Below are 26,088 nucleotides of genomic sequence, written 5' to 3' on the forward strand. Positions count from 1 at the left end.
GCTTCAGCCACCCTTGCATGTCTCACGACATAAGAACACTCCCCAGACCTGCAATTATGAGCTTAGAAACTGACATTAGAAGAGACTCTGCTTTCTGATCATTATCTCCTCTGACATGCTGGCAATGGCTGATGATTCTTGGAAATAGTGGCAGGTAAGAAGACACCTAAATCTCCCCCTCAAGCAATATCTCTAGTTTCTCTAATATGCCAGGGTGAGAAGGGCTTCTAAAAACGAGAAGGCATGAAGGGCAGCATGATTAAGAAAATGTAACCCCTAGATCTCAGTTCAAACACTAACAGAAATGATCTTTCATTGGAGATCAGAAATAACAGTTAGGCAAAAGCCACTCTTGAAGGAATTTGCTCTTTGTGCTCTGTTCAGAATCAACCACCTTCACTGTTATAAATTCTCATTCTCTTGAAGGCTAAATATGAAAGAAAAAGCACAGAAGTTTTATATTGGAGAGGGCACTGTAAGGAAGGTCACTTTATAGAAAGCATGAAATGTAATTTGGAGAAGAATGCTAATACAAGCCATATCAAATTGTGAGGAAGCTGAAAACAGCATATGTTCTAATATTGTTTTTTATTGATTTTGCTGCCAACATCCCACTTCAACAATGTTACAGCCGCACTTCAGGACTCCTAATGGAGGGGGATGAAGAAAATCAATATAGAGAGCTTGCTTCTGCTCCCATTGAATTCAATGTGAGTTTCATTATTAACTGCAATGAGCAAAGGACATTTATTTTTTTATTTAACCTCCTAAGGGGCAATGTATATTTTTATCTTATGTTTTAGAAAAGTCCCATTTAAATAGGGCAATCCCCTATCAAACTGTAAGTTTACACGTTAGAAATGATGTCCTGTTTTATGAAACCTAATGAAAAATTATAGTCTGTATCCTGAATTGAGAAAGTTATAATAAAAGATATAGGATTTGAAATAAATTATAATAACAAAATCATTTTTTCTTAAAAATATTTTCATTCCAATATGAAGCAAATAAAAGCAGTTTAGTTTTCACTGACTTGTAAAATATTACTTTCAATATACATTGTTTTCTCAATTACAAATAGATGGGATGCACCTGAGCATCTTTTCGCTATTATTTTAATGCTATTTACACAAAATGAAATATGCTAAAATTATCTTCAAGAATTATAAGCATCATCTTCATTCTAACAACATGCTGTTAATTTTGTTCTAGCATGAATGCAAAACATATTTTAACATGCTGTCAAAAGGAAACACTAAGAATGTCAATAAAATAGCACTAAAATAAATGTAAATTTAGACTGCTGTCACAAGTGGCTGCTTGGTTCTGTGAAGATGTTAGGTTGCTATAGCATTTTCCATAGCAACTTTGCATCTTATTACATAAATAATCCCTCAGTGTCCTTAAAGCTTACTAAAAACAGGATTAAATCTATTCTCATATGTAATGATCCTGCATAAAACCTTATCAGTATGAAATACCCCAAAAACTTGATAAATTGTAATCTAGATAATAGTATTTCTGGCAGTGGTTGCATCAAAGCACAACAGACTTGTTTTGTAGTACACAGGACATACTCCTACATCCCGAATTAGGAAAATGTCTTTAAAGTGCCTGTTTCCTCCAAAATCTGGAAGTTATATTAACCCCTTCACTGCTGCATCCACAGGACCAGCAGAGACCTCCATCCTGCAGGCTATGTGCTGTACATGGCCTAGAGGAACTGGCCCAGTACCTGGGACAGGACAAGGCTGTCTTTATTCCCCGGGAACTACATTCAGCCCTGATTCATCAAGACTTTTCTGCTAAATTCAGCTGCGCAAGAAGCATTATTAGAGGCAAATGGACTTAAAACCAGGGGCATAAAATAAGGCCCCTACCTACATGCGTCCTGAACTTCAGCCTATTTTTGTAAAAGCTGTGGGAAAAATGGAATGCATTTTATGGCACAAAATTGGAGCCTGCCTGATGATAACAGCTCTGAACTGGCATGCTGTGAAAGACACTAGAGTAGACTTTTCCCAGCACAGGGGAAGTAATCATCTTGTGCTGCTTTCTAGTGATCATCCCTGATGGTTCCAGGGAGCAAAGCTGATTGTCTGCTGTGCCCAGAGCATTTCCATTCGAAGGGAAGTTACTCTGCTCACAGAGCTCAAAAGGGTTGTTCAGCTGTCTTCTGTGGCCAGAGAGGGGACTGTATCACTACAGTGACAATTCAGAGCCCCATATTTTAAATATGTTTTTTTCTTTGAGAATGCTTCTAAAACCAGGTTGGTGGCGTCTGTGGACAGGGTTTATTTGTTTATCACTGCAGGGCTGCTTATGATACCAGCTGCTTATGGCTTTGAAATGGTATCACTTTATTTAAGGGAAAAAAAGCAATGCTAGCCCATTAATTTCTAAAGTAAATAAGTTTTGTTATTTTACATTATGTTTATCAGTAAGTGTTTTAAAGGACAATAGGCAAATAATGGGTTTGTAAATACCAATAAAATCTGATGCCAAGAAGCTATGGGATGGAGAGTAATGACAGGAAAATAAATCACACTTTTGTTTGAAACAAAATCTCCCATAAATCCAAAAAGTTAGTCTTACAAGAAAGGAAGGGAGAATTATCTGATCTCTGAGATCAGGAGGAAGAAGACCTGACATGAGATCTGCTGTGACACTGGTTCAGTTGGAAACAAAGGAAAACCAAAGCTCAGCTCCACACAACTGGGCCTTGGTGATTTCTATTCAAAGTTTTAACAATATAAAGCTTTCCTACCAGTTTAATCCACCTATAAACCACAGTTCCTGTATCACTGCATTCATAAAAGCCTTAGAGAAAGCAAAAGGAGGATTGAATTACAGATAAAAGATGAATAAGCATGACAGAGATCACTATGGTGTTGTTTCAGGCTGTCCTTGAAGACTTGCCAGGCTTGCAACTTTCAAGACAGACTTGTAAACAATATCCCAAAGCCTGTTTTATGGTGTGTGGACCAGGCTGGGATTTTCAAATACTGAGTTTCACAAGAACTTATACTCTTCTGTGAGATGGACTGCCCACTATTCAGCCTGTCTCTTACATCAGGTGACATAGCTTATGCTGCAAACAGGACACATCAGTTCAGGACAGCATTAAAGATCCAACTTCAGTGTTTAAGTTTGGCACCTACTTTAGGTATGTTTGAAAATGCTACCATGGAGGATGTCCATCCTAACTTGCAAAGCAGCGCCAATCTTACATGTTCAAACTGGGTTTAGATCACACGACTTGCAATTTGTTATTTGCACACAGCCTCTGAGATGTTATTAAGCTACTTCAGCAGAGGTAGTACAATGGTGGTGAAATACTCCAGGAGTACAGTGTGTAGCCTATTGCAATTCTGTTGAGCTGGAGGGAGGCCTATACCACGAAACTTATTATCCATGTGGACAGAACAGGTAGTGGCTGAATGAAAGGAAGAACCACTGTCTCCTTTTGATACTAGAGAACTGAGATAATACAAATTAATTGATTAGTCCAGGCAGGGGATATGTAGCGGAGCTGGGATTTGACATAGAGCTCTGGGACCCCAGTCAAACACTTGAATCACACAACTATCTTTCCTGCACCCCTCTCCAAGCACAATGCATTTCATTCTTTTCCGCAGCACCAGCTCCACTGTCTCACTGAAATTGGAGTTGCTAGAATTAATGGCATGTTGCTGTGTACTGCAAAAGCAAAAGATTAACCCACCCCCCCTTACAGTAAAATAACAGGCATTGAAGGCATTAACCAAACTTCAGCACTTCTTTACAAAACACATCTTTACTAATTCTTAAAATCACTTTCGGAGGTTTTTACATGTGCTTCCTTACTCCCCATGCCAGCAGGTGGGAGAGGAAGCATCCATAAATCCCGATCATTTTGAAGATTTTTGTATATCCTCTAGACTCCAGCAATGAATCTCTTTTTTTCTCTTGAGCTAATGCTCTAATAGCTGCATCTTGACTTTCAAATATATTAATGGCGTTGACAATCATCATTAAAATGTTTTTCTTAGCAATCTTCCAGCTTTACTTCAGCAATCCTCTTGTCTCTTTCAAACTCCAAAATCCACATTGCAGAAAAATCACTGTTTAAGGGCTTAATTTTGCAGGGAGAAAAAAAAAAAAAAAAAAAAAAAAGCCCTTCCCACAACTGAAGATTCACTCTGTCTCAGGTTAGCCTTTTTCCAGCTTTCACTGGAATGCAAATGACTTTTAGTCTGTGAAACTGTGAGGATTTCCTATAAATCAGGCATGTGTGACAGTTGAACAACTTATTGGATACCCTAGGGGGTTCTTCAGGCTATCCTTGCAGGAGTTTGAGATGATTTCCACAGTAAGAAACAAGTAGCGAAGCTTTCCTTTTTCTTAAAGATTCAGCTTGCAGAACTATGCCTGGGGAGAATGACCTGTAAACCACTTGGATTAGCAGGTCTGTGTGCAGGAGGCAGTGGCCCAGGCCTGCAATGTCAACTAGGGGGTGGAAGAAAGGTTTAGGAGATTGGAGATGTCAGTTCTCATTCCAGCTCTGCCACTGAGTCACTGATGTCAATAAATCAAGTTCATGGATAGATAGCAGAAGCACAGCTTGCACATGAAAGAAGAGGATTTGAGTCTAGAATGGAGGGATACACTTTGCAACACATCCCTGTGGACCTCTTCTGATTGTTGCAAGACCAAATTTTCCCAAATAAAGGTCGGTTTCTAACATACACCATGATTTGATCTCTTGCATGACTTAATATGTAGCACAACCCAAAGGAAAATGCAAACTATTCTTAATAACAGGTATTCATCCCCAGATTTTATTGTGCACTAGGGTATCAGCTACCTATAACATTCCTCTGTGTCCTGCTGGCAGCTGGGATAGGGTTAATTTTCTTCCTAGCAGCTGTCACAGTGCTGTGTCTTGGATTTAGTATGAGAAGACTGATATTTCAGTTGTTGCTAAATAGTGCTTTCTCTAAACCAAGGACTTGTCAGTTCCCCATGCTCTGCTAGTGAGGAGGTGTGCCTGGAGGGATCATGGCTAGGACAGGTGGCCCAAATTAGCCAGAGGAGTATTCCATGCCACAGAGCTTCAAGCATGCTCAGTATATAAACTGGGGGGAGTTGGCTAGGAGGAGTAAATGCTGGGAACAAGGTAGGCATTGCTCAGAGGGTGTTGAGCAATTGTGCATCACTTCTTTCTCTTGGATTTTATTTCCATCTCTCTCTCTCCTTTTCATCATCATTACTACTACTAATATTATTATTACCATTATCATCATCATTATATTTTGTTCAATTATTAAGCTGTCCTTATGTCAACACACAACTTAATACTTTTTTTTTCTGATTCTCCTCCCCATTGCACTGGGCTGGGGGAGTGAGTCACTTAGTTGCCAGCTAGGTCAAACCATAACACTCTGAAAGCCCAAGTCCAGCAACTCTGGACAATCATTTGTGCACAGAAGTACTTCTTCACAGTCTCAGGGCTTAGATATGTTGCAGTATGTTTTCAAATGCTGGGGCTGGAATCCATCCTCTTTTACTCAGGGCGATTAATAGGTTTATCTTCAGATATCCTAGAGGAAAGTTTTCATTCTAACTATCTAGCTGTGAGAAGACGTGATGCACTCAGTGTGTTTTCTTCCAGGAGAGAAGAAATAATGCTGGGAGATTCCTGAAACTATGCTTTACTGAGACAGAATGAGGCCTTAGAACCCATTCTAAATTGTTGAATTAATTAAGCCTTTTTGTACTAGCAGTGACTTAACCAGGCAAATCACTGAAAAAAAGACCTGACACAGGTGTTGAAGCCTGAGGGAATCTCTGCCACTTATTATAGCTTTGGGGCCATAACTTCCCAGTAGTCTTGCTCACACAGTCCAAAAGGGCAGGCTGGAAAATAATGTCCTCAAGAAAATTGTTGGAACGGCAGAACACACAGTCCAGAGCTCTGTAACCATACAAATCAATTAATCATGTCTCATCGCTTCAGCTACTTTTGGATTTAGACCTTAAAAACTTTATGTGTGCACACTGTCCTTGAACTGAAGAGACACAATACCTTCATGTTATTCAAGTCTTGCTTTTCCCAAGGAAGTTCTTAGACAAAATTTTTATGAAAAAGCAGTTAAAAATAAAGAAAGTCACAATGTCTTCTTACTGTGGCAAGATGGTTTCTTTGTGGCAAAAGACTCTTTAAAAGACATTCTTCATACAGCAGAGGATACTGTGAATACAAATAGCCACTCCAGTGAGATAAAGTGGTGGCTCTGGAATGGCGTACTTAGAGAGGAAAAAAAAAAAGAAAAAGAGGAGGCAGCTAACACAAATAGTAATTAAAAAAAAACCACCAGAAGAAGGAAAGAAGAATCACATCTCTGTTCATAAGAGTAATACTAAAGTAAGTTATTTTTCAGTTTATTTTAATTTACCAATGTTTTATACCCAATAGCTGTTTTGGTTTAATTCCAAGTTCCCTCTATCGTCATTCACAGAAGAACCAAATACACTGGCTCTAACTGAGAGTGTAGTGTTGAAAGAACATTTATTTGAGAACTGGATGACTATGTATGCAGCAGGATGGATCAACTCCACTGAGGTTAAGAGGATGATGAATGGTACAACAAACAATGATGGACACGTACTCAAGTGGATTCATATTGCTAAATTTTGATTTAGAATGCAACACATTACTGGGTTTGCTCAAGTGCCCACATCATAACAATACAAATAATCTGAAATTGTTTGTGATAGAATACTGTAGAAATCTCAGATATCAAAACTTTTGACAGTAATGTCTTTTTTCATGCATGAAAACCAAATATGCTTTCCTATCTGTGGTGTTACAAAATGAATGACCAGCTCTGCCCGAAGCATGCATATGTTAAACCTGCTGAATTGGTTAGTATTACCATTCAAGACATTCTTGCATCTCTTCTGTCATGAAGGCTATATGTATTTCTGGCTCTACCTTCCTGTTCTTAGTTCTAATGACTTTTCTCAATGAGAGTGGACGCAGTCAATGTAAAATGATTAGATAGTAATAAAAAATGTTGATTTCTAGCAATTCCTGGTCTGCAACAACCCACTGTACCAGCTTCATACACTCTGCTAATGGCATCTAGAAAACAGAAATAAAAAAAAATAAGCCTAGCAAAAATTAAGGCTGCCCTTTACGGGTTTTATTGTTGCATTTTTCTTCCAGGAAAAATATTGACTCTCCCCTTAAGAGAAATGTCACAGTAAAAATTTCTTTGCTAGAATGATGTTCCTTCCTTTGGTCTTTTCTTCTGGGGCTCTCCAACCTCACACAGTATTCTGTCACAGAAGAAGCCAAAGAGTTCTTCTCTCTGTAAGTTTGAATTCATACCTTTCAACTGGCATACAAAGACTTGAAATCTTTGAATGGATGAAGTGCTTTCCTTTCTTACTATGGTGCCTATATGAAAAGGACTAGATCAGTGGAGACTCTCAGTTTATTTCCGTATTATTCCTTCCGTCTTTATTTTTCTGAAAATCCACTGCTGCCTGGCAGTTTCTAGTCATGCTTTGGCTTCAGCTCCGGAAAATTTCATTCTTTATATGAGTGTCTAAACAAGCAGACCCTTGTTAGCAACTCACAAATTATTAGCCAATGCCAAGAAATAGAGTAAAGCATACATTCAGATCATGTTACCAGTTAGTAACTCTGGCAGCTTCTGAGCCACCTCTTGGTTGTCCACCCTGGATAGCAGAGTATTTGTAGAAGGCTGAAAAAGCTGCTTTTCTTACTCACATTACATACACCCTTGTTCTTGGACTCATGATAGCCATCTAATGAGTGTCCAATTCATGCAGAATGCAGTACCATACTGTGAAACAGGTATCCTTATAGGGCAGTATGCAACCAAAAAAGCCCCACAGTTAAAATGCTATTTCTTATAGAGATTACAGATTATTATGTCTTCATTGCAAAGAAAGGTACATTTAGAGAATACTGACCAAAGCATAACTTGAACTGGTCTCATAGTACAAACTCGTTTCTACCGTGGAATGAGATGCTGTCATGCAAAGCTGCAGAGAGTGCAGCAAGGAAGCATAATGCTTCCAGCCAAGGGCAGAACTGGAGAATTTTCATCATTATAGAACATTGCAGGTGACAGACATCTCCTAGAGACAGCTTGCATCATTCAAATAACTAATTTATGAGGGTTTAAAATAAGATACTGTCTTATATAATCAGGTATTAACATGTCATTTCTCATATGTAAGTTTTTGTTTGCTTGTAATATAACAACACTTGCATATATTTACCTGAATCATCTACTCTCAGCTTTTTACTGGGATTGTCACCACTGTCATCATCAGACATTTCCATCTCCTCTTCCCGGCGGATTCCCATGAGCTGTTCACTGTGAGCATTTCGGAGCTCCTAAAAGCAAAAATTACCTTTTGTCAGTATTAACTTCCATAAAGTTATTATGCATTATTTAGTATCTGTTTTAAATACTGATCTGATTTTACTTATACATCACTTATCATTGTAATCATATTTATTTGTGTATGAATATTTATAAAAACAGAAGCATAGGGAGTTATTCCTGTGAAAGAACTGAGTTTATCAATGGTAACACTCATGGAAAACAAGAGAAAAAGTGACTTTTCCTGTTGAGTGATCTTTAGGCTTGCTAAACATAGGAAAAATGTTTTAAAAGCAGGGATAATACTTAAAAACTGGTGTATAAAGCAGACTGATAAAGTGATTGTCAGCTTGCTTAAGGGATAGCTAATTCTTGCTTCCTTCTGCCATCTGGGGTACAGTTCATTTGCCAAATGTAGGTGTCTCCAACACAAAAAGTTGTATTAACTAAAAGGCACCCTTAAAGTGCCTCATTCTCTCTGCTGATTGCAAAGAGAGCCGAGCACAGACAGTGCAGATGAAGAGCTGTGTATTTGTAAGTGCCTAATGCTGGTCAAACGAATCTCACTCCCTGTCCCTGTGCCCAGATTGGCTTGGATTTAAAAGACCCGGTCCCACAGCGCTGGCCTGAAAATCCTTGCATCTTGATCCAAAACGAGCGGCAGCAGGGACAGCTCGGTCTCCGGGTGACTGCTGCAAGGGCAGGCAGGCCCCGCACATGTCACCAGGAAAAGGATCCGCAGGCACGCGGGCTTTGTAGGAGTCTAGACGGTCTTTGTTCTGGGTAGAAAAGCTGGCGAGGCTGTAGCGGCTGCCTTTTTAATGGCAGCACCGAGAAGATTGAGAGGACTCTATTTTGTCCTAATAATCCTGTCAGGTGTAACATGGGGATGCTGCACTGTGATTAGTGTAGGCTTTGTCCACTCGCAGACAGCTAATTTTTCTGCCAACAAAGAGCTTAATTCCCAAAGAGGTGGTTTGAAATCTTTGAAACAAGGGAGAGTCGTGTGGAAGGAGGAGACATCATTGAGCAGTCCGACAATAGCTCTGTGCAATTAACAATAATCTGTCAGGCAGAGGCTGCGTGAAAAAAAGGGAAGGCGTTTCTCTTGAGCTGTACCCTTGGTTCATCGGCAGATATCAAATATTCTGAAAAATGTATCTGTGCTCATTAATCCCAGCAAAGGCAAGGAACCTAATTAGTGGGTGTTTTACAGGGGAATAATTTGGAAAAAAAATTATTAAGAGGCTAAATTGTCAACCAGTGTCTAATGAAATCAGAAGCATCTTTGGAAGAAATTGGCAAGCCATTTCTGAATTCCTTAGTGGAATAGGCCCCCTGAATATTTTTCTGGGGAAGGATACTGCATATATGAGCAGATATCCACTTACATTTACTCCCTCATTAGTGGACAAATGTTCATGATGTATCAGTGTCTACATTATAAGCAAAGTCAATAATTTTCTATGGAGAATATCTATGTATTCAAGTCTTTTATTTATTTGCCTTGGGTTTCTAGCAAGGTTTTTCTAAATTCAGGAAAAAACTGGAAGATGATTGAGTAATTAAACAAATCAGCAGGTAATATCATTAGATCTTTGAAGATACAATTTAAATCAAATATTAAATTTAGTTTATTTCCATCACATTTCATATCTGAAAAAACAGGCATTTCCAAAATATATTGGTTTATCTAGATAGTTTATATAATTTTGAATTGTTTTAGTTGTCCTCCTCTTAGAAAAACAAAAGGCAGTAATTTTTGAAAAAAAATAAGTAGAGAATTAATATATCTGGAAAGTCCAACTCTTACACATTTCAGTTTATTAAATATATAGAAACCAGCAAATGAATGACACACCACATCCCTTTACAGAAAGTTAGTTTAAGAAGGGATGATCTTAGTATAATTAATCTACTAGCAAATCAAATTTTTATATTTCTCTAAAACATAAGACAAAGATCAATCCCCAACTTCCCAACTTTCAATTAAACAAAGGCATTATCCACTATGTATATGAAATATTTGTTAACAAAATTCAAAATACAGTTTGTACCAATAAATTATGCTAACACTTTATTTTAAGTGTCCCATTATTGAAGTAATTTTGTATTCACCATAATAGCACTGATAATAAAGTATTCATTTGGTATTCATGTAGATGTTACATTTAGTGCCATTGGTATTCAACTGTAATTTAGCATTAGTTAATGGACACTTAAAATGTTATCCAAATGATTTATATCACAGCACTTCAGTGTTTCTCAAACTAAGTGTACAACACTTATTTTACAAGTGTACTACAAAATAATTAAATAAGTGCACCTTACCTTCTAAAGTTTTTATTCTGAGACAGAGCAAAATCATTTAGAGGACTGTGATAGGAACAATCAACACACTGTACCACATGGCGGTAAACCAAGTGTATGTAAATTGCTCATATTAAAATTAAAAAAAAAAAAGGAAGAAGATAGAAAACAAAGACAGCGGTACTTACTTTTTAAAATACAGGCTCATAGCGTATATACTGAATTAAAATTGAAAGCTGGATGACCAAAACACAGGATGAGGTCTAGCACTTCCGTTGCTGCCACTCACAGCAAGGGGAGTTAGAATCCCATTTCCTCTGCTCATGCTTATGACAGTCACACATGCATGGTCCCACACTGCTAACTCGGTGTGGTTGTATGATTACATTTATACTGGTTTCTTTGCAAGCAGAATACTTAGAATCAACACAAGTGATGTATCTACTTTTTAAAAGATAAACATAGAACAAATGGGAAGGAATAGGTCACAGTTATGGACTTAAGTCAATATTTAGGAAAGAATTTTTTAATTTTATTTTCACTCAAAGTCATCTTATAATGAACATAAGATGGCACAGTGAAAAAAAAAAAAATCTTTGCCACAGAATTCTTCTTTTAAAAACAGATCACGATGACTCCTAAATTCCTTATTTGAAAATATTGTTCCTAATTTTGCTATGTCAGTTCATTATTTTAGATAGTAAACATAATCTTCTAATGATTTCCCAAATTTTGCATGAAAAATAAAAACACATTGCTCCCTGTCTTCATGTTATTTAATGACTATTACCATAATGAGAGCAATGGGAGCAATTCATACTGTAGACGAGACTGCAAATGGCCAGTTGTTTAACAGCTAAAATGGTAGCTGTAAATATTGCCAAATACTCTATGTCCAGCTACAATCACACTCGTTCTGTGTCAATCCAGCTGTGAGATGATGGATAGAAAGTAAAAATAAAATCACCAACCTCAGAATGCTTTCGCCAAATGTCTATGTTCTTTCGCTGAGCTTTCGAGAAATGGTCCCAAGCTTTTTGTCTGGTAGAAGCGTTGAAAACGGCGACAATCTGCTCAACTTTGGTGAACAAGGAAGTCAAACAAGACAAGCAATTTATGTTGTGATCACTATAGAGAAGCAAAGCAAAGACACTAGGAGTCTATGGATGATGTCATTACTGAAACAACATCATCAATATCCATCCAATGATGTGTCTTTTGTACTTACATTGTATCAATGTTGGAGATGTCTCCCTTCAAGTTTGTCTCCATAACTTTAGTCTACACAATTCTTAACTATGCACCAAGAACCAGGCATGCAGATGCTTCCCCGTGATGTCTGCTACCACTCCCTGTGCTGGCACATACCTTTGCGTGTGTGGCAATAGGTGTGTGACCAAAATGACCCTTGAGACATCCACCTGACATGTGTTCTCCCGTGGCAGTGGCATACAGACGAGTGGGCTGCACGGACAGAAGCATGGAGGGCAGGCAGGCTCTGCTTTGGAGGGTGACTATCTGATAGTGGGAACTTGTCAGCAGGTGGGAAGGGCTAAACCTCCCACCAGGAGGAGGCTAAACCTTCCACCTGCAGGTACATCAACCCTGCAGGCTGTGGCTGTGGCTGCTGCTTCTCCTTCACTCAGTATCAAAAGGCTCACCTGTGGCAGATCAGTGCTGTCTCCATGGCCTATGAACTGACACTTTTTTCTTTCATATAAGATGAAGAACAGATGTGAAATGGGCTTCCCTCATTCAACTCTAATCAATTTGTTCTGGAGCCAAACATCAATATTTAGACCAGTTTTCTAGGATGATTATGATCTTCAGTTGAGAAAGCTTTTCTCTCGGCACTTTTTTCTTTCTCTTCATTTCAGTTACAAGTAAAATTGTCCTTCCACAACAGTGACCTGACTAAAAATAATTTGGCCAAGATGTAAGTTGCCTTGATCCCACACAATTACCTGAAGAAAACACCAATAAATCCAGATTTTCTACAAATAACCTCAGCTGTGCTCATGAATGAGCAGCTGTGCCAGCCTATGAAGTCAAACTGAAAAATGCTTCAACTCTTTGACAAGGTTCTTTGCTATTTATTTATTTATTTATTTATTTTAGATTCCTGGGTGGAAACAATGTCCTTTCTTTATCAAGTTGCAGCTTGCAGCACTTCTTGCTCCTCTCACTGAAAAGTGGTGGCAGGAGTGCTGTAACACCCTCTGTCCTGCTCCCTTATCTTGCTGATCTAGAGTTTCTCTCATTCTTCCCCTAAGTCAGAGATGTAGAGAATCTTATTATACATTGCAACCTGTCTTTCCTAAAATGGTGAACTCACCTACTGAAACAGTATCTTTCACCTCTAGCATGGAAATTTAATCTCTCTCATTTGAGCACATTTCTTCTATTCCCTGTTTTTTACCACTTTTGAAGGCTGCTTTCAGATTCCAGAAAATGACAACATTTTGAATGTAAGTTTTTCTTTCAGGGATGATTAATTGCCTCCTAAAGTCACAGAAAATAATTGTAATTCATTTTTTAAAAAACGAATAAGTATAGGTAGTTTACAATAAAGAAAGTATTTCAGACCCACAGTGATGATCTTAACCATTTGTAATCCATTCAATTTTTAAAGGTAGATGTGAGAAGCCCATTAGAACTTGCTTAGACTGAAGAGTGGATGTATCAAGGAAGTAATGCTGTGTATATGTTTTCACTTAATTTGAAAAGAATGAAATTGGTAAAGCACTCTATTATTATGTGTATAGAAATTGAGGCTAGAATTTAATTACTGTCATTCTGTTGATGACCCAGGTGCTAAGAAAATTTTGCCTAATTAACAACCTGTTTTCAGTTTGCAAGTGGAAATTCAAGTAGAAAAGATTCACAAAGATACAAGGAGAAGCTGGTTTGCCATTTTCCACTAATAAGTATTAATAAGATCATCTGAATTTTGAAAAACATTTGAACTTTAAAGTGTTTAATTTTCATTCTGTTAACAGGTGTTAAGATTTATCAAAAGTCATTATCTGATAATTTCAGAAACTTTCCTCAATGGAAACACAAGCTAGGAATATGCCATAGCTTTTTCTTGCATAACTGCAATAGACAAAGTGAATACTAAAAGGATCTTCTTCACTTACCTAACTTTTTGGAATTAAAAAAGTGACGAGAGGTAGGATATTATGAGTACAACATGATAAAAAATAAGGCATTTAAAGAAACTTTATGAAACAGGTAGCAAGGGATAATAAAAAGGAAGATGCAGAGGAGAATACTAAATTAGTATGTATCAAGGACCAACATACCAGTGCTCTATTCAAAGAAAGTGTCAATGTATGTACAGAAATTTCAATATTCACAGCAATCTAGACTATGAAGCTTTTCAAATTCCAACATAAAAGGTCTCCAAGAATTACATTAGAGCTAAACAGCAGCCAAGGCCATGGTTTGACAGTACAGGGAAGTGCCTCCACTTCTTTTTGTACTGCACCAAAATCCTGCATTCGTGTGCTATGAGATAGCAATTCAATGTAAACCTGCTCTGCCACGTTTGTTCTTGTTGCAGCAAGACTCATTTGTCCTCTCATAGGTACCCTGGAAGCCTAAAGCTAGCCTAACGCTTGTGCTCTGTGAAATTGGAAGACAAGACATGATGTACCCACTCCTGCTAAGGATCAAATTTGCATGGGTAAGTGATCCAGCAGCACACAGCCCATAGGGATGGTAGATTCACCCCTCAGGAGAAGCCATGAAAGGTTTATATTAGCTGAAAAACTCCTCAGTTAACTTGTTTTTTGTCTGTGTCTGGGTAAAACTTGGCCAAAGAGAGGCCCCAGATTTTGGGCTGATATCTCCTTAATCTGAGTCTCACTGCTGACCATGGTTTTCAGATTATTTCTGATCTTCAGGAAGAAACTTCTAAAACTATGTAACAGGTCATATCTACCTCTCCAAAGCAACTTGAACTCCAGCATGCACTATAGTGTCAACTGTGACTGGTAAGTAGAATTATTAACTAACATGAAATATTCATTGTCAAACATCTGTTAGTGAGTTCTATGCTATATCAAATTTTCACTGACCATATGCAAAGCTATTTCCTTACTAAATTAGGATTTAAAAAACCACATTGTTCTGGAACTGTCCATAACATGTCGTGTTTTTCCCATCAATATAGCTTACAGGATGTAAGTAATTGCATCTTTCCTAATGACTTATTCCGTGGCTGCTAATTTACACTGCATGTTTTGGACAAAGGATTGTTATCTAATTGTTTTTCTGCTGTGTTATAAATAACCAGAAAGACCCAAACAACTAAGCCTAGAGTGATATGCAAGTGGAATACACTTTATTAGAGGTACCAGCTCATAGTAAATTAATAGGAAGTTTAAGCTTCAGTTTCTGCTGCCATAAAAAATGCTACCTGGAAAAAGTATTGCTATCAAGTAGAAAGTAAAAGCAAGCAGAAAAAGTAGGAAAAACGGCAAAAATCTCTTAAAAATGCCTGCAGAAGTTGCATAGAAGATTGTATTAAATGGAAAACTAGAATATCTCCAGGGCAAGAAAATATTTGATACAAGATGTTTAAAACTTGTACTACCAAAGAAAAACAGAAATCAATGAGAACCAAAGTGTAGCCTCATCTGCAGTTTAAGAAGTAGAGAGGATACTTTTACTCTGCATTACATTTATCAAGCAGTCTATTTTACATACATAATTGAGTGAAGGCTGAAATTTATCTGTTGGTTCAGGGGTTAAGAAGTACTCAATTTTTCTTTTGCTTATTACATTACAAGCTGCCGTGCATATTATTTTACACTATATATTTTAATATATATAATTTATAATAGAAAAAGAAACAAAATAGAAACCAAAAAAAGTGTTAGAATAAAAACAAAAGTCTTGGCTGGCAGATAAAATAATCGGATTTCATGTAAAATTTTGCTCCAAATTCCACCAATTAAGGACAAAGGATAAAAAGGGCTTTGCACTAAATTACTGCAAGTGTCAGAGTAGAATATATGGCAATTTAGCACAGAAAAATTCTGCAATAGTGTGACAGTTGACATGAAGGGTAAAAGAAAAATTCAACCCATAAAATTATAGTGTAAAGGAAACTGTTACAGTAAATGTATAACACGCTTTTCAAATACAGAGTCGCAGCACAGGGAGGATATAGAGTTGGCGTGGTTTGGGTCAGAAGCCCTGTTGCTGAATTCTGACTAAGCTGCAGTCTGCCAATCGATTTGGCTCCAAGCCCAGCAAACCAAGGAATTACAGTAGTCAAGGCTAGATGCTGTAGTGAATGAATTAGTCTCCAGGTCAGTTTTGGATAGGGAAGAGAATATTTTTGGCAACAGTTCTGAAAGGCATTTGGTAATGAGCTGAACAGAACTTATCATTAAGTCCAAGGCTAAAATTGTGCATAGGTAAATGACATGTGACATTGGTACGGGAAATGGTAGACAGACTGCAGAGTAATGAAACATGTATTATTTTAATTAATTTGAGCCAAACACTCATTCTTTTGGTTATGGTTACTTTCAAAAAAAGAATTTGCCTTTCTCACTTTTAGAGCTGAAAAACTGCAGCTTCTCCCTGTTACTCAATTCACATGCCACAGACGGAGAAACAGATGTGATTGCCTTTGACTAGCAGAGGAAAAAATGAGTTGGAAATATCACCCTGGGGAAGACTGCAGATAATGCAAGGGATGGGTCCTAAAGTAAAGTGTACCACAGCTGGATACATAAGCAAAGGCCATTATAGATTTGTATAATGAAGATACAGGTTTTGACAGCTGTGCAAAATACCTCATCTGCCACTCCACTTTGTTTTTTGATTTTGTTGGAGTTTTGTGTTTGGCTGTGTTTCTTAAAAAAAAAGCCAACTTTTTAAAATTCACAATTATCTGCAATTCTGTCAGAGAAATTTGGTCTACGTGCTGCCCAGATGCCTGTAGGTTCCTTAAGACATTGTGTTAAGACATAGCATGATAAAGGAGAAAACCATAGGACTTCACTATTATATCCCCACATGCCACTTTTTTGGACAGACCGAGAGACCGATGCCTGCAATGATTTATCTCCCAAATGGTTTTTCTGTGTAGCGGTCAGCTTGCAAGGATGCTATTCCTCAACCTGCCCTTCTACCAAATAACTCCATCTGCACTAGCGATCAAAACCAACCAGTGACCATTCTTGTTCCCTGAAACCAACAGGCATAACATGCTGAGTGTCCCTGCAGTGAAAGTGCTTCTCTTCCCAAAAACATGCTTTTCTGGGAAACTACTTGGCCTGCATCAAACTCTAAATTGTATCATACTTTGTGGGAAAACACTGGCTGACTCAGAGCAACAACTTTCTAACAGCTGAACAGTATGGGCCAGCCTGCCTAGCTCAGCTTAATTTAATCTTGCAGACAGAGTCAGGGGGGTCATCCTTTACTAGCAGTCTGACCTTTTCTGCTCTCATCCTGGTACAGAGGTCTCAGCAGTGCAGACAGCAATTACAAGGCCTACCAGAGGAAGAAGGATGTTTTCCTCCTACCCTGGCTCACCTACCTGAATACTAGAATGTCCTCTCTCTAAATTATATCTACCTTTTCCTTTGACTAGGTCTACAGCATTTGAGACCAGCAGGGTGTGTGTCTGGGTTCATGCTTGGTCCCTCTTCCTGCTCCATGTGACTCAGACTGGCCCTAGTCCATCTGCTTGTGTGGGTAATTAAGAGGCCGAGTGAATAGTCAATGGTCTATACCTGGGTGATGTAGGAAGACATACTTCTTTCTAATACAATAAAGAGATCCTTCCACATACACAAAGGAAAAAAAAGTATTTATACCACAACACTTACTATAACCCCTGCTCTTGTATGAATATCGAATCCCTGTGTCAGCAGCCATTGTTTTCCTTTCTCCTTTCAGCTAAGGAACCCAATGGGGAACAGTGAAAGAGGAGGCAGTATGGGGATATTAAAAGTGGCCAATTTACAGGATTCATACTGAAACCTGTGCAGTAACTTGTCTGAGGTATGTATATCAACAATTGATAGTTCTAGAAATAGAACGGTCCCTGTTAAACTTTGAAAAAAAAAATACAATTTAATTAAAGAGAGCCCAGTTTGCCCTGCAAGGTATTGCTAGAAAATCTATCTACAATTTAAGCTTTGAAAATCTTTTAGGTTATGAAACTGTGGTTTAATTTACAACAGAGAAACTGACAGCTTGGTGTAACTGCAAAGGCTGGCGCCGTGCCATGTGATAAATCACTTGGACTCAACAAGACCACTTCACCTTCATGTGGTTTCTCAATAAACAGGAGCCTGACATCAGACCAGCACAACACAGGAGGGCAAGTACAAATGCACAGTACCTGCTCTTTCAACATCACCATCTTACATTGCTGAATGGACTTTATGGACCTTGTGTTGATAACCAGAAAAAAACCCTAGAAAAACCTCAACTGCCCCCCACCAACTCAAAAGAAGATGAAATGAATGCTGCTTTCTTCATTGGCTTGACAAGATTATAAACCATCCCCAGAGTGATGCAGTTAATTAGCTGTTCTTTCTTTTATTTATTGTTAGGCACAGCTTTCTTCTGAGTTCTCAGATTTAAAAATAGCAAAAGTGGGAACTACCATTTTTGGTAAATATGTCCAAAAAAGAGAACTCCCAGGGAACTCTGCAATGCAGGAACATCATAAATGATGTTAAGCCATTGCAGGTCCCATTAAGTGAAGTAATAATTATGCAGGAATCTTGCAGATTAAAATGTTCCTAAGAGAAAAGGAAGGCAGTATTTTTTGGGGGGCATAATATGGTTTCTTTTGCTGTAGAAAAATGATAAAGATGTGGATTAGAAGGTTTCAACAGACATAGCCTCTACTGGCAATCAAAATAAAAAAAATTCTCACGCACTTCATGTGTGAAATTCACTTCTCCATCTGTTGCCATACCTTATGTTCTCTTGCCTGCCATGGCTTCCTCCTTCTAGATGCTCCTCGGTTTGCATTTGTGCTGCAAATGATCACAAGTCCTTCTGTATTTTTGTTCCTTCTATGTGTGTCCATCTTTTTCTCCCATATAGTCTATCCCTTTCCAAAAGTCTTTTCTTGCCCCATAACATATCTATCATCGTCATAAACTATAGCATTTATGAAAAATTCAGTGATTTGACATGAAGCATGTCTAGTGCACACTGAGGGGAGCAAGTATTTCAATCACTTATAGTTGCATAGGATTGTTCATATTTATAAGGTTTATTCAATCATTTATAAGTAGTCTGAACAGCTTTAGATGTGCAGACCACATGGTATGCAGAGCCAAGTCATCCTTTTGGGTAAAACCACCTTTCCTTCCTTTCCTGATGTCTCTTCCCTCATCCTTTATTTCCATAGAATATTTACAGCTCAGTTCTGTGATGCATCAGGCCCTTACCCCTGTCTCTACTTAGCAAGGCAAGTCAAAATAAGCACAGATTTCCATGTGCTCCTTTGCCTTGAACCTTGTGTCATCATCTAGGAGAAATGCAGATTTCAAGCAAGTGGCACGAGTTGTCAAAATAGACTGAAATCTCTTGGAAGGCAGTGCTTTTATTTTTCTGCAAAATACCATGTGTATTTAATGCACTACATTTAAAAAAACAAACAAGAAACCATCTGAAAAATAACAGAAGAGCTTCTGTTGAAATTCTGTCCATTCTTAAATCGATACCAAGATTTGTATTGACCTTAGGTGGAGTGAAAGCTACAGACAATGGAAGGAATGCAGAAATTCAAAGAAAATGAAACACAGAAAAATAATCTATGTGAAATACTACAAATTGCAACCACAAATGGTTATACTGCCAAAGGAAAGGGAGGAGCCACAAGAATGCAAGGAAAAATAAAAATGGAGTCTTTCATCTCTATTCTCTGTCACTGCCACAGCATCCTGTATAGACATGCTTTTGAGAATGTGTATATGAGATAGAAAATGTCATAGATAGAAGGACAACCGAGAAAGAATAAAGAGATCCAGCTGAGCTTTACTGGATAAATTAACAGTATAGAAACAAGCCAAGAGCACAGTGACTAAATGAGCTAACAAAAGGAACTGGATGGATTGCAGAGGTTATTTTGTACTTAATTTCTTTTTTCTTTTTTAGAAATGCATCAAGGTAGAAAGTAATAGTGGTAACTAATTACATGAATAATTAATGTTTGTATTATAGTGGCATTCTATGACACCAACTGAGAAATGGGCTGCACTGTAAAAACACATTATATGACTCAATCTCTTTCACAAAGAGCTTAATGGTGGCCTAAAAATTGCACATAAAGTAAGCTCATATTTTTGAATTAGTCAGTGGCAAAGAAAAGAAAGACTGTAAGACTGGACAATTACAGAGCAGGAAAATCCTTTTAAAAGTTGTTATTAATGTGGAGCAATTCAAAGAATACTCTGGAAAGCATGATTGTATATAAAAAAATCTGACTGCTAAGAGAATTTTAACCAGCATGCATTTAATATCTGTAATGAAATCAGCTTAATTTTTGGTAGTATGAGAATACTAAAAAGTGGAAGGATTTTTGGAAGAAAGTACAGAAGAATAGAATTTAAAGGAAATCAGATGAGACAGTGATTTTACCAATCATCATTGTATCAATGTAAATTCTATCTTTTGTAAAGCAAGAGAGCAACTTCTGAAGTGAACCTGTAAAGAGAAAAACAAAACTGATGCCAATCATTTTTTGAAGAGAACTCAAAAAGTATTTTTAATATTTTTCTTAATTTTTTAACATTAAAAAAATGTGAAGGCATTGATAGTGTTAAAACAGATTAAATCATATCCAGGGAGATCAGAAAATAAAAATGAAGAAACCTGAAAGGAGGAGAATTTTATTCAGTCTATTGAAAATGCTTTTCCCTTTGGAATTATTTAAATACAATTTTTTTTAATAGGGGTATAATTCATGTCAGATATCTACCAGCTATTTGATAAAAATATTTGATGTAATCTAATACACTGGAGTTTTTTAGTAGAAAGGAAAGGAAAACTCAAGGTGACAACTGTGAGAGTCCCAAAAAGGGGCATATGACACACAGCCTTCTCCCCAAACCTTTGATTCTTCCTAAACAGACAGGCCTACTGAATCAGCTCAAAGTTGAATCTAGCTTCACTTCCTGTTTCACAAATAAGGGCTGAAGATGCTTAGCAACAGGCAAAGGAGGTAAACTGCATAATCTCATAATCCATAGAATCATAGAATGGTTTGGATTGGAATGGATCTAAAAGATCATCTGGTTTCAACCTCTGGCCATGGGCAGGGATAACTTCCACTAGACCAGGTTGCTCAGAGCCCCATCCAACCTGACCTTGAACACTGCCAGGGATAGGGCATCCACAGCGTCTCTGGGCAACCTGTGCCAGTGTGTCACCACTCTCACATAATTTTTCTTCCTGATATCTAATCTAAACCGGTCCCCTTTCAGTTTAAAGCCATTCCCCCTTGTCCATGTTCATCCTGGACATGACGAATAATTTTTTCAGTGGTTAACCATTGGAACAGACTGCCCAGGGCAGTGGTGAAGGTATCATCCCTGGAAGTGACTGAAGCTTAAGAAATGATTTGACATGGCACTTAGTGCTATGGTTTAGTTGGCATGGTGATGTTCATTCAAAGGCAGGACTCAATTGATCTTAGAGGTCTTTTCCAACCTTACTGATTCTATAATCTATGTCAAATATTCTGGCCAGGGGGCTCCATGATAAAATCCACATTCCCACCGTTCCCCCAAAGGCACACAAGTGCCTGATTCACAGATTCTGATGGGGACTTGGTTTCAGAGTCCACTAAGTCCGTTAGTTTGTTAGTAAAATGAACAAAAATTATCAAATGAGGGAGTGTCATAATCTGCTCAGTAACCAGCCATGGGAGACTTCATTATACCGTGTGTATAACCTGTGAACTAGTATACTGGGACACTTCCATCACCTTGTGTGTCTTACTCTTTAGATATTAAATTAATTTTTGAATATGGAAATTTTATTCACCTGTAGGTACTTTTTTCAGTGTTGTCAAGGGAGACTTCATTAAATAGTCTGAAAACTCAGTAAGAGGTAGGCAAAGTTTACAGTGCATGGAGAAGAGAGTCAGAGGAGGTAATTGCAGCTTTGGTGTAGTCTAAAAAAACACCAACAGCCCAACAGGGATATCTCTAGGGCCTCCATTTTCCTTCAACATGAGGATCAATGTCTGTAAACCTTAGAATGAAAAGGTGGTTTGTGAGGAAATGAAACAGAGATAAATAGAAAGTCAAGGGGCAGTGTCAAATGTATCTAAGATGTGGAAGTAAATAGATGTCAAACCATAAATACAGATCTATCAAAAAAATCCTTGAAAACAATCCATACTTTAAGAACAAATTCAGATCTAGAAAAACTAAGTAATTTCATAAAAAGAAGGCAGTGTATATTTTTCTCTCTTTATCCCTTAAACAACTGAAGAAGCACCATATCAAAGCTAAGACTCCTTGTAGCACTTAAATCAGGTGCTATAAATTTGTGGTGTGACAACAGTAAAACACTTTATTTCACAGATTATCCTGGCAAAAGTACCTTGATGAGGTAATTAATTCACGTGCTGTGCAATTGACCCAAATTTTTAGGGGTAATCTGCTCAGTAATCTCCTAAATACCTCCAGGCACAAATTTGTAGCAGGGATTTCAATGCCTGTACTTCTTTATTAGTTAGGCCATAAGATGAAATGCTCTGGTCACATTAATCCTCATTAATAAGAAAGTATTTTCTACTGAGATCCACTAAGACTGTGGGTGTGTATGTGTGTGAGTGTGTGTGTTCCAGTGAGTGAACCTGAAGCCAATTTTATTTCTTTTTCACTCTCCATAACATTCATTGCTGGCATTTTTATCTAACTCCAAGTTCTTCCTTTATGCTACACCTGTCTGTACCAATGCTGAACACAGTAAGTGGGATTAATCTGCTCTGAACAAGGCATGTGAAAAGTGGGACATCTGGTTCAGAGCTAGGCCCCCTGTGAATCCTCTATGGGCAGCAGAGAAAAAAAATGGCATATTCAAGGGATGATTCATCTTATTGGAAGAACACCATGAGGTCAGCTTGATGACTCATTCTGTGGAGATTCTTATTCTTCTCTTCTGACCGCAAAGAAAGCCCAGAATGGTCAGCTCTAAATTGACATCTGAACTAGTTCATGGGAGAGGACTGCCACATGATATTTTTAAAATACTGTAATATTTATGTCAAATGGCCACACAGATGCAGCATTACACTAGACTTTTGGATCCTTACTGCAGAAGAGAAGAAGTGGGTTTCTGTCAGTCTACAGAATTTAATAGGCTACACACACCTATTTTGGACACCTTGTATTTTCAAATTCTTCTTCATAAAGTAACCAATTATGCAGGACTTTGGAACAGCAGTGGAAAAAGGTGCATGAAGAATATTCTTCAGATCAATTCAAATACAGATCAATTCAAATTTCCTTGAAAAAGGGAAGCTCATTTCAGAATCTCCATGCTTAGTAACCGTAGGCATATACATGTGTAAAGGAAAAACATTATCCATCTGTTCACAGCACTTTTGCAAGGAATTTTAATAAGACATATTAATGCTAATAATGGTCAATGTTCATAATGTTTATAAAATAAACAATGGGGAACATATGGAAAGCTTCTGAAACTTGTAAAATCCACAGCGTAACAACTTCCCTGAGGATGCTTTTTGCTGACCTTGTCCTCCTAGGCCAGATCTATCAGAAACTTTCTTCTTCCAGACTCTGCTTTTACTGTGGCACTAGGAAATTCACATTTTGAAGCCAGAGCTATTTCTGGTTTTGTAAGTTCAGCATTCACCACATTACAGGAGCAAAACAGTCAAAACTGCATATTTCCACCTGAAACTACAGGGATCTCTATTTCGAAGTGACAGATGTTCTACAACAGTTGGTGACAAATGGGCTAATTTAGACTGATTTAACTAAAGTTCAGCCTGCTGACAATGGGGGACTTTTTTTAATGCAGCTGAAGAAGGCATTTCTGAATGCTAGAGCTGGCTGCTGCACACAAAACTAGAGAGGCCCTGGCGTGAACTGAACAGCACGCCATGAGTGGTGCTTGCATCTCTGTGCATCACACTGCCTTTTAGATGCTGAGACAGAAGACAACAATGCCTAGCAAATTACCAAGGGAATTAGCTAGTCTTTTAAATTTACCCTCTGAACATATGTCCACAGAAATAAAATGTCTTTGGCCCAGAATCTTTGTTTCTAAGTTCTGGCATCTGAACTCTTACATTAGGATATATGCCCTAAGGTGAATTTGTCTTCTGAGATGATGAGTTCTCCATCACTTATGCAGGAAGCTTTAGTGGCTGCTCTGCTAAGCCAGACAAGTCCATACAAGCTTATGCCTTCAACCCTAACTTTTAAAGGATGTCCACTGAGGGACCAAAAATAAATTGCACAAAAGCCTTTAGGGATTTTTTTTTTTAATGTAAAGATTAGGGGTATGATTCAGAAATTACAATGTAACAACTTCAGTGTCCTCTATCTGGTAAATTATCTTGAGTTTTGTTCTCAACTGGCGCATTAGAGTTGGCTTCAGACTTCACTTTTCTGAGTATCATAATGCCTCTTCCTTGAGGAGCCATTAGTAGACACGTTAAAACCACCAACAACTAAATCAGTTTCCTTTCTCCTTTCTTCATTGTCTTTTCTTTTTTCTTTTTCTCATATTCTCCTCTCCTCTCCTTTCCTTTCCTCTCTTCTCCCCTCCTCTCCTCTCTCCTGCCTTTGAAGAAAACTTCTAGGCAAGTATCCTGATCATTGTTTTATGAGGGAACCTCATTAGCGTAAGTTCATTGATTGTATTTCTGTACTAAGGAAATAGCTGCCAGCACTAGATATTTAAGACAGTTTATCTGCCCAATTAATACTGGCATTGTATCAGCCAACCAGTCCTGATGCCAGCAGCAGTACAGCATACTTTTCTACTGTGGAGGTGGCCTTTACCTGTGAGTATATCCCTACAAGTTACTGGATTCTACTGCCTTTTACCTAAACCCAGGAAAAAATACTACCTAATTGTGCTCTATTCTGTAATTGACCTAGTTAACTGGCTGACACACACAGGCCACATATACCTTCTCTCAAAAAAACCATGCTTTTTTTCTCAGAGCAGTGAGGCTTCTGACTTGTCCATTCTTGAAGCGTTATGTCTACACAACAGTAGACAATGTGAATAGAGCACATCTTCATCTATTAATAAAAAAAACTACTGAAACTTTGCTCACCTTGAATAATAAGTTCTTAGGAATGGTCCTTGATCCTCCAAACTGCCATAGAGTATGAAATAGGATATGAAGTAGAGCATGACTGCATTGCAACTACTTACCCCCAAACAAACAAGCAAAATGATAAAACCACTACCACCACCACCACCATCACTACTATGACACTGACAAAAAGGGAGTTACTTACATTGAGTGAGGATCCCTGTTAAGGCATTTTTGAAACTCTCCTTGGCTTGCTCCATTTCTTGCTCGTGAGCCGCCTTTTCATTCATGAGCCGGCGGACGTGGCTGTTGGCCGACTGCACCATGGAATAGAACTGGTTTGCAGAGCGACGATTCACCTCACCTCGCTCAATCCAGGTGAGCAGCACCGTGATGGCCTCGGAAAACTTGCTATCATCTAGAACAATCAAAGCACAGGTTTCAAATTGCAGGCATAAATATCCTGCTGAGAACACATTTTCTGCTCCATGTCACATTAAAATCACCATAAATCCTGCTTTCAGTATATCATTTCGGGCAACTTTTGTGTCCTTTGTTCTATCAGATGTAAGAAGCCAATACAGCCATGTGAAACTACATAAATCTTCCTTCAAGACTTGTCTTCTCCTCATTTTAATAGCTTTCTCACAACAAAAAGCAGCCTGCCCCCCTTCCCTGTGGCCTGTGTCTTCACTTTCGCAATGTCTCCCTAAAGCCGTTCAGTGATATGGAATGACCTTACAGCGGGAGTGAGGAGACCTCTGTGGTACTGGACTCACTGAGGAAATGAAATGTGTCTGTGATAATCTGCTCAGCCAAAAGCTCAGTCTTGGAGCTTGGGCTCAGCCATAGTTCTGTCAGCAGATTTCACTAACATCGTGTTGTTAATTAAGGAACAATGCTGAAGCTGAACAATTTCTCCTCAAAACACTGATTAATTACAAGGAACTGCTTTGAACAGGCAATGTGCCAGCATTAGTTTTGTATTATTTGTTTTCTACTATTTGTTTTATGTTTCAGATTACATATATTTTTAAAGGATTCCAGATGAATTCAGGAAAACATCTGGATTAC

General features: G+C 38.1%; 1 protein-coding gene across 19 annotated transcripts in view; it reads right to left on the bottom strand.

Annotated features, from left to right (window-relative positions):
- The window catches only part of ENOX1 (ecto-NOX disulfide-thiol exchanger 1), a 358,280-nt gene that overhangs the window by 55,544 nt on the left and 276,648 nt on the right, over positions 1-26,088 (bottom strand). For all 19 annotated transcript variants that reach the window (XM_072928853.1, XM_072928835.1, XM_072928826.1 and 16 more), the window contains 3 exons: positions 25,220-25,432; positions 11,687-11,793; positions 8,299-8,416 (listed from right to left, as the gene is read on the bottom strand). In XM_072928853.1, the coding sequence (XP_072784954.1) occupies positions 8,299-8,416; positions 11,687-11,793; positions 25,220-25,432 (438 nt within the window). The remainder of the gene's footprint in view (positions 1-8,298; positions 8,417-11,686; positions 11,794-25,219; positions 25,433-26,088) is intronic.

The sequence above is a fragment of the Taeniopygia guttata genome, chromosome 1 (genome assembly GCF_048771995.1).
Source record: "Taeniopygia guttata chromosome 1, bTaeGut7.mat, whole genome shotgun sequence".
In the NCBI taxonomy this organism is placed as follows: domain Eukaryota; kingdom Metazoa; phylum Chordata; class Aves; order Passeriformes; family Estrildidae; genus Taeniopygia; species Taeniopygia guttata.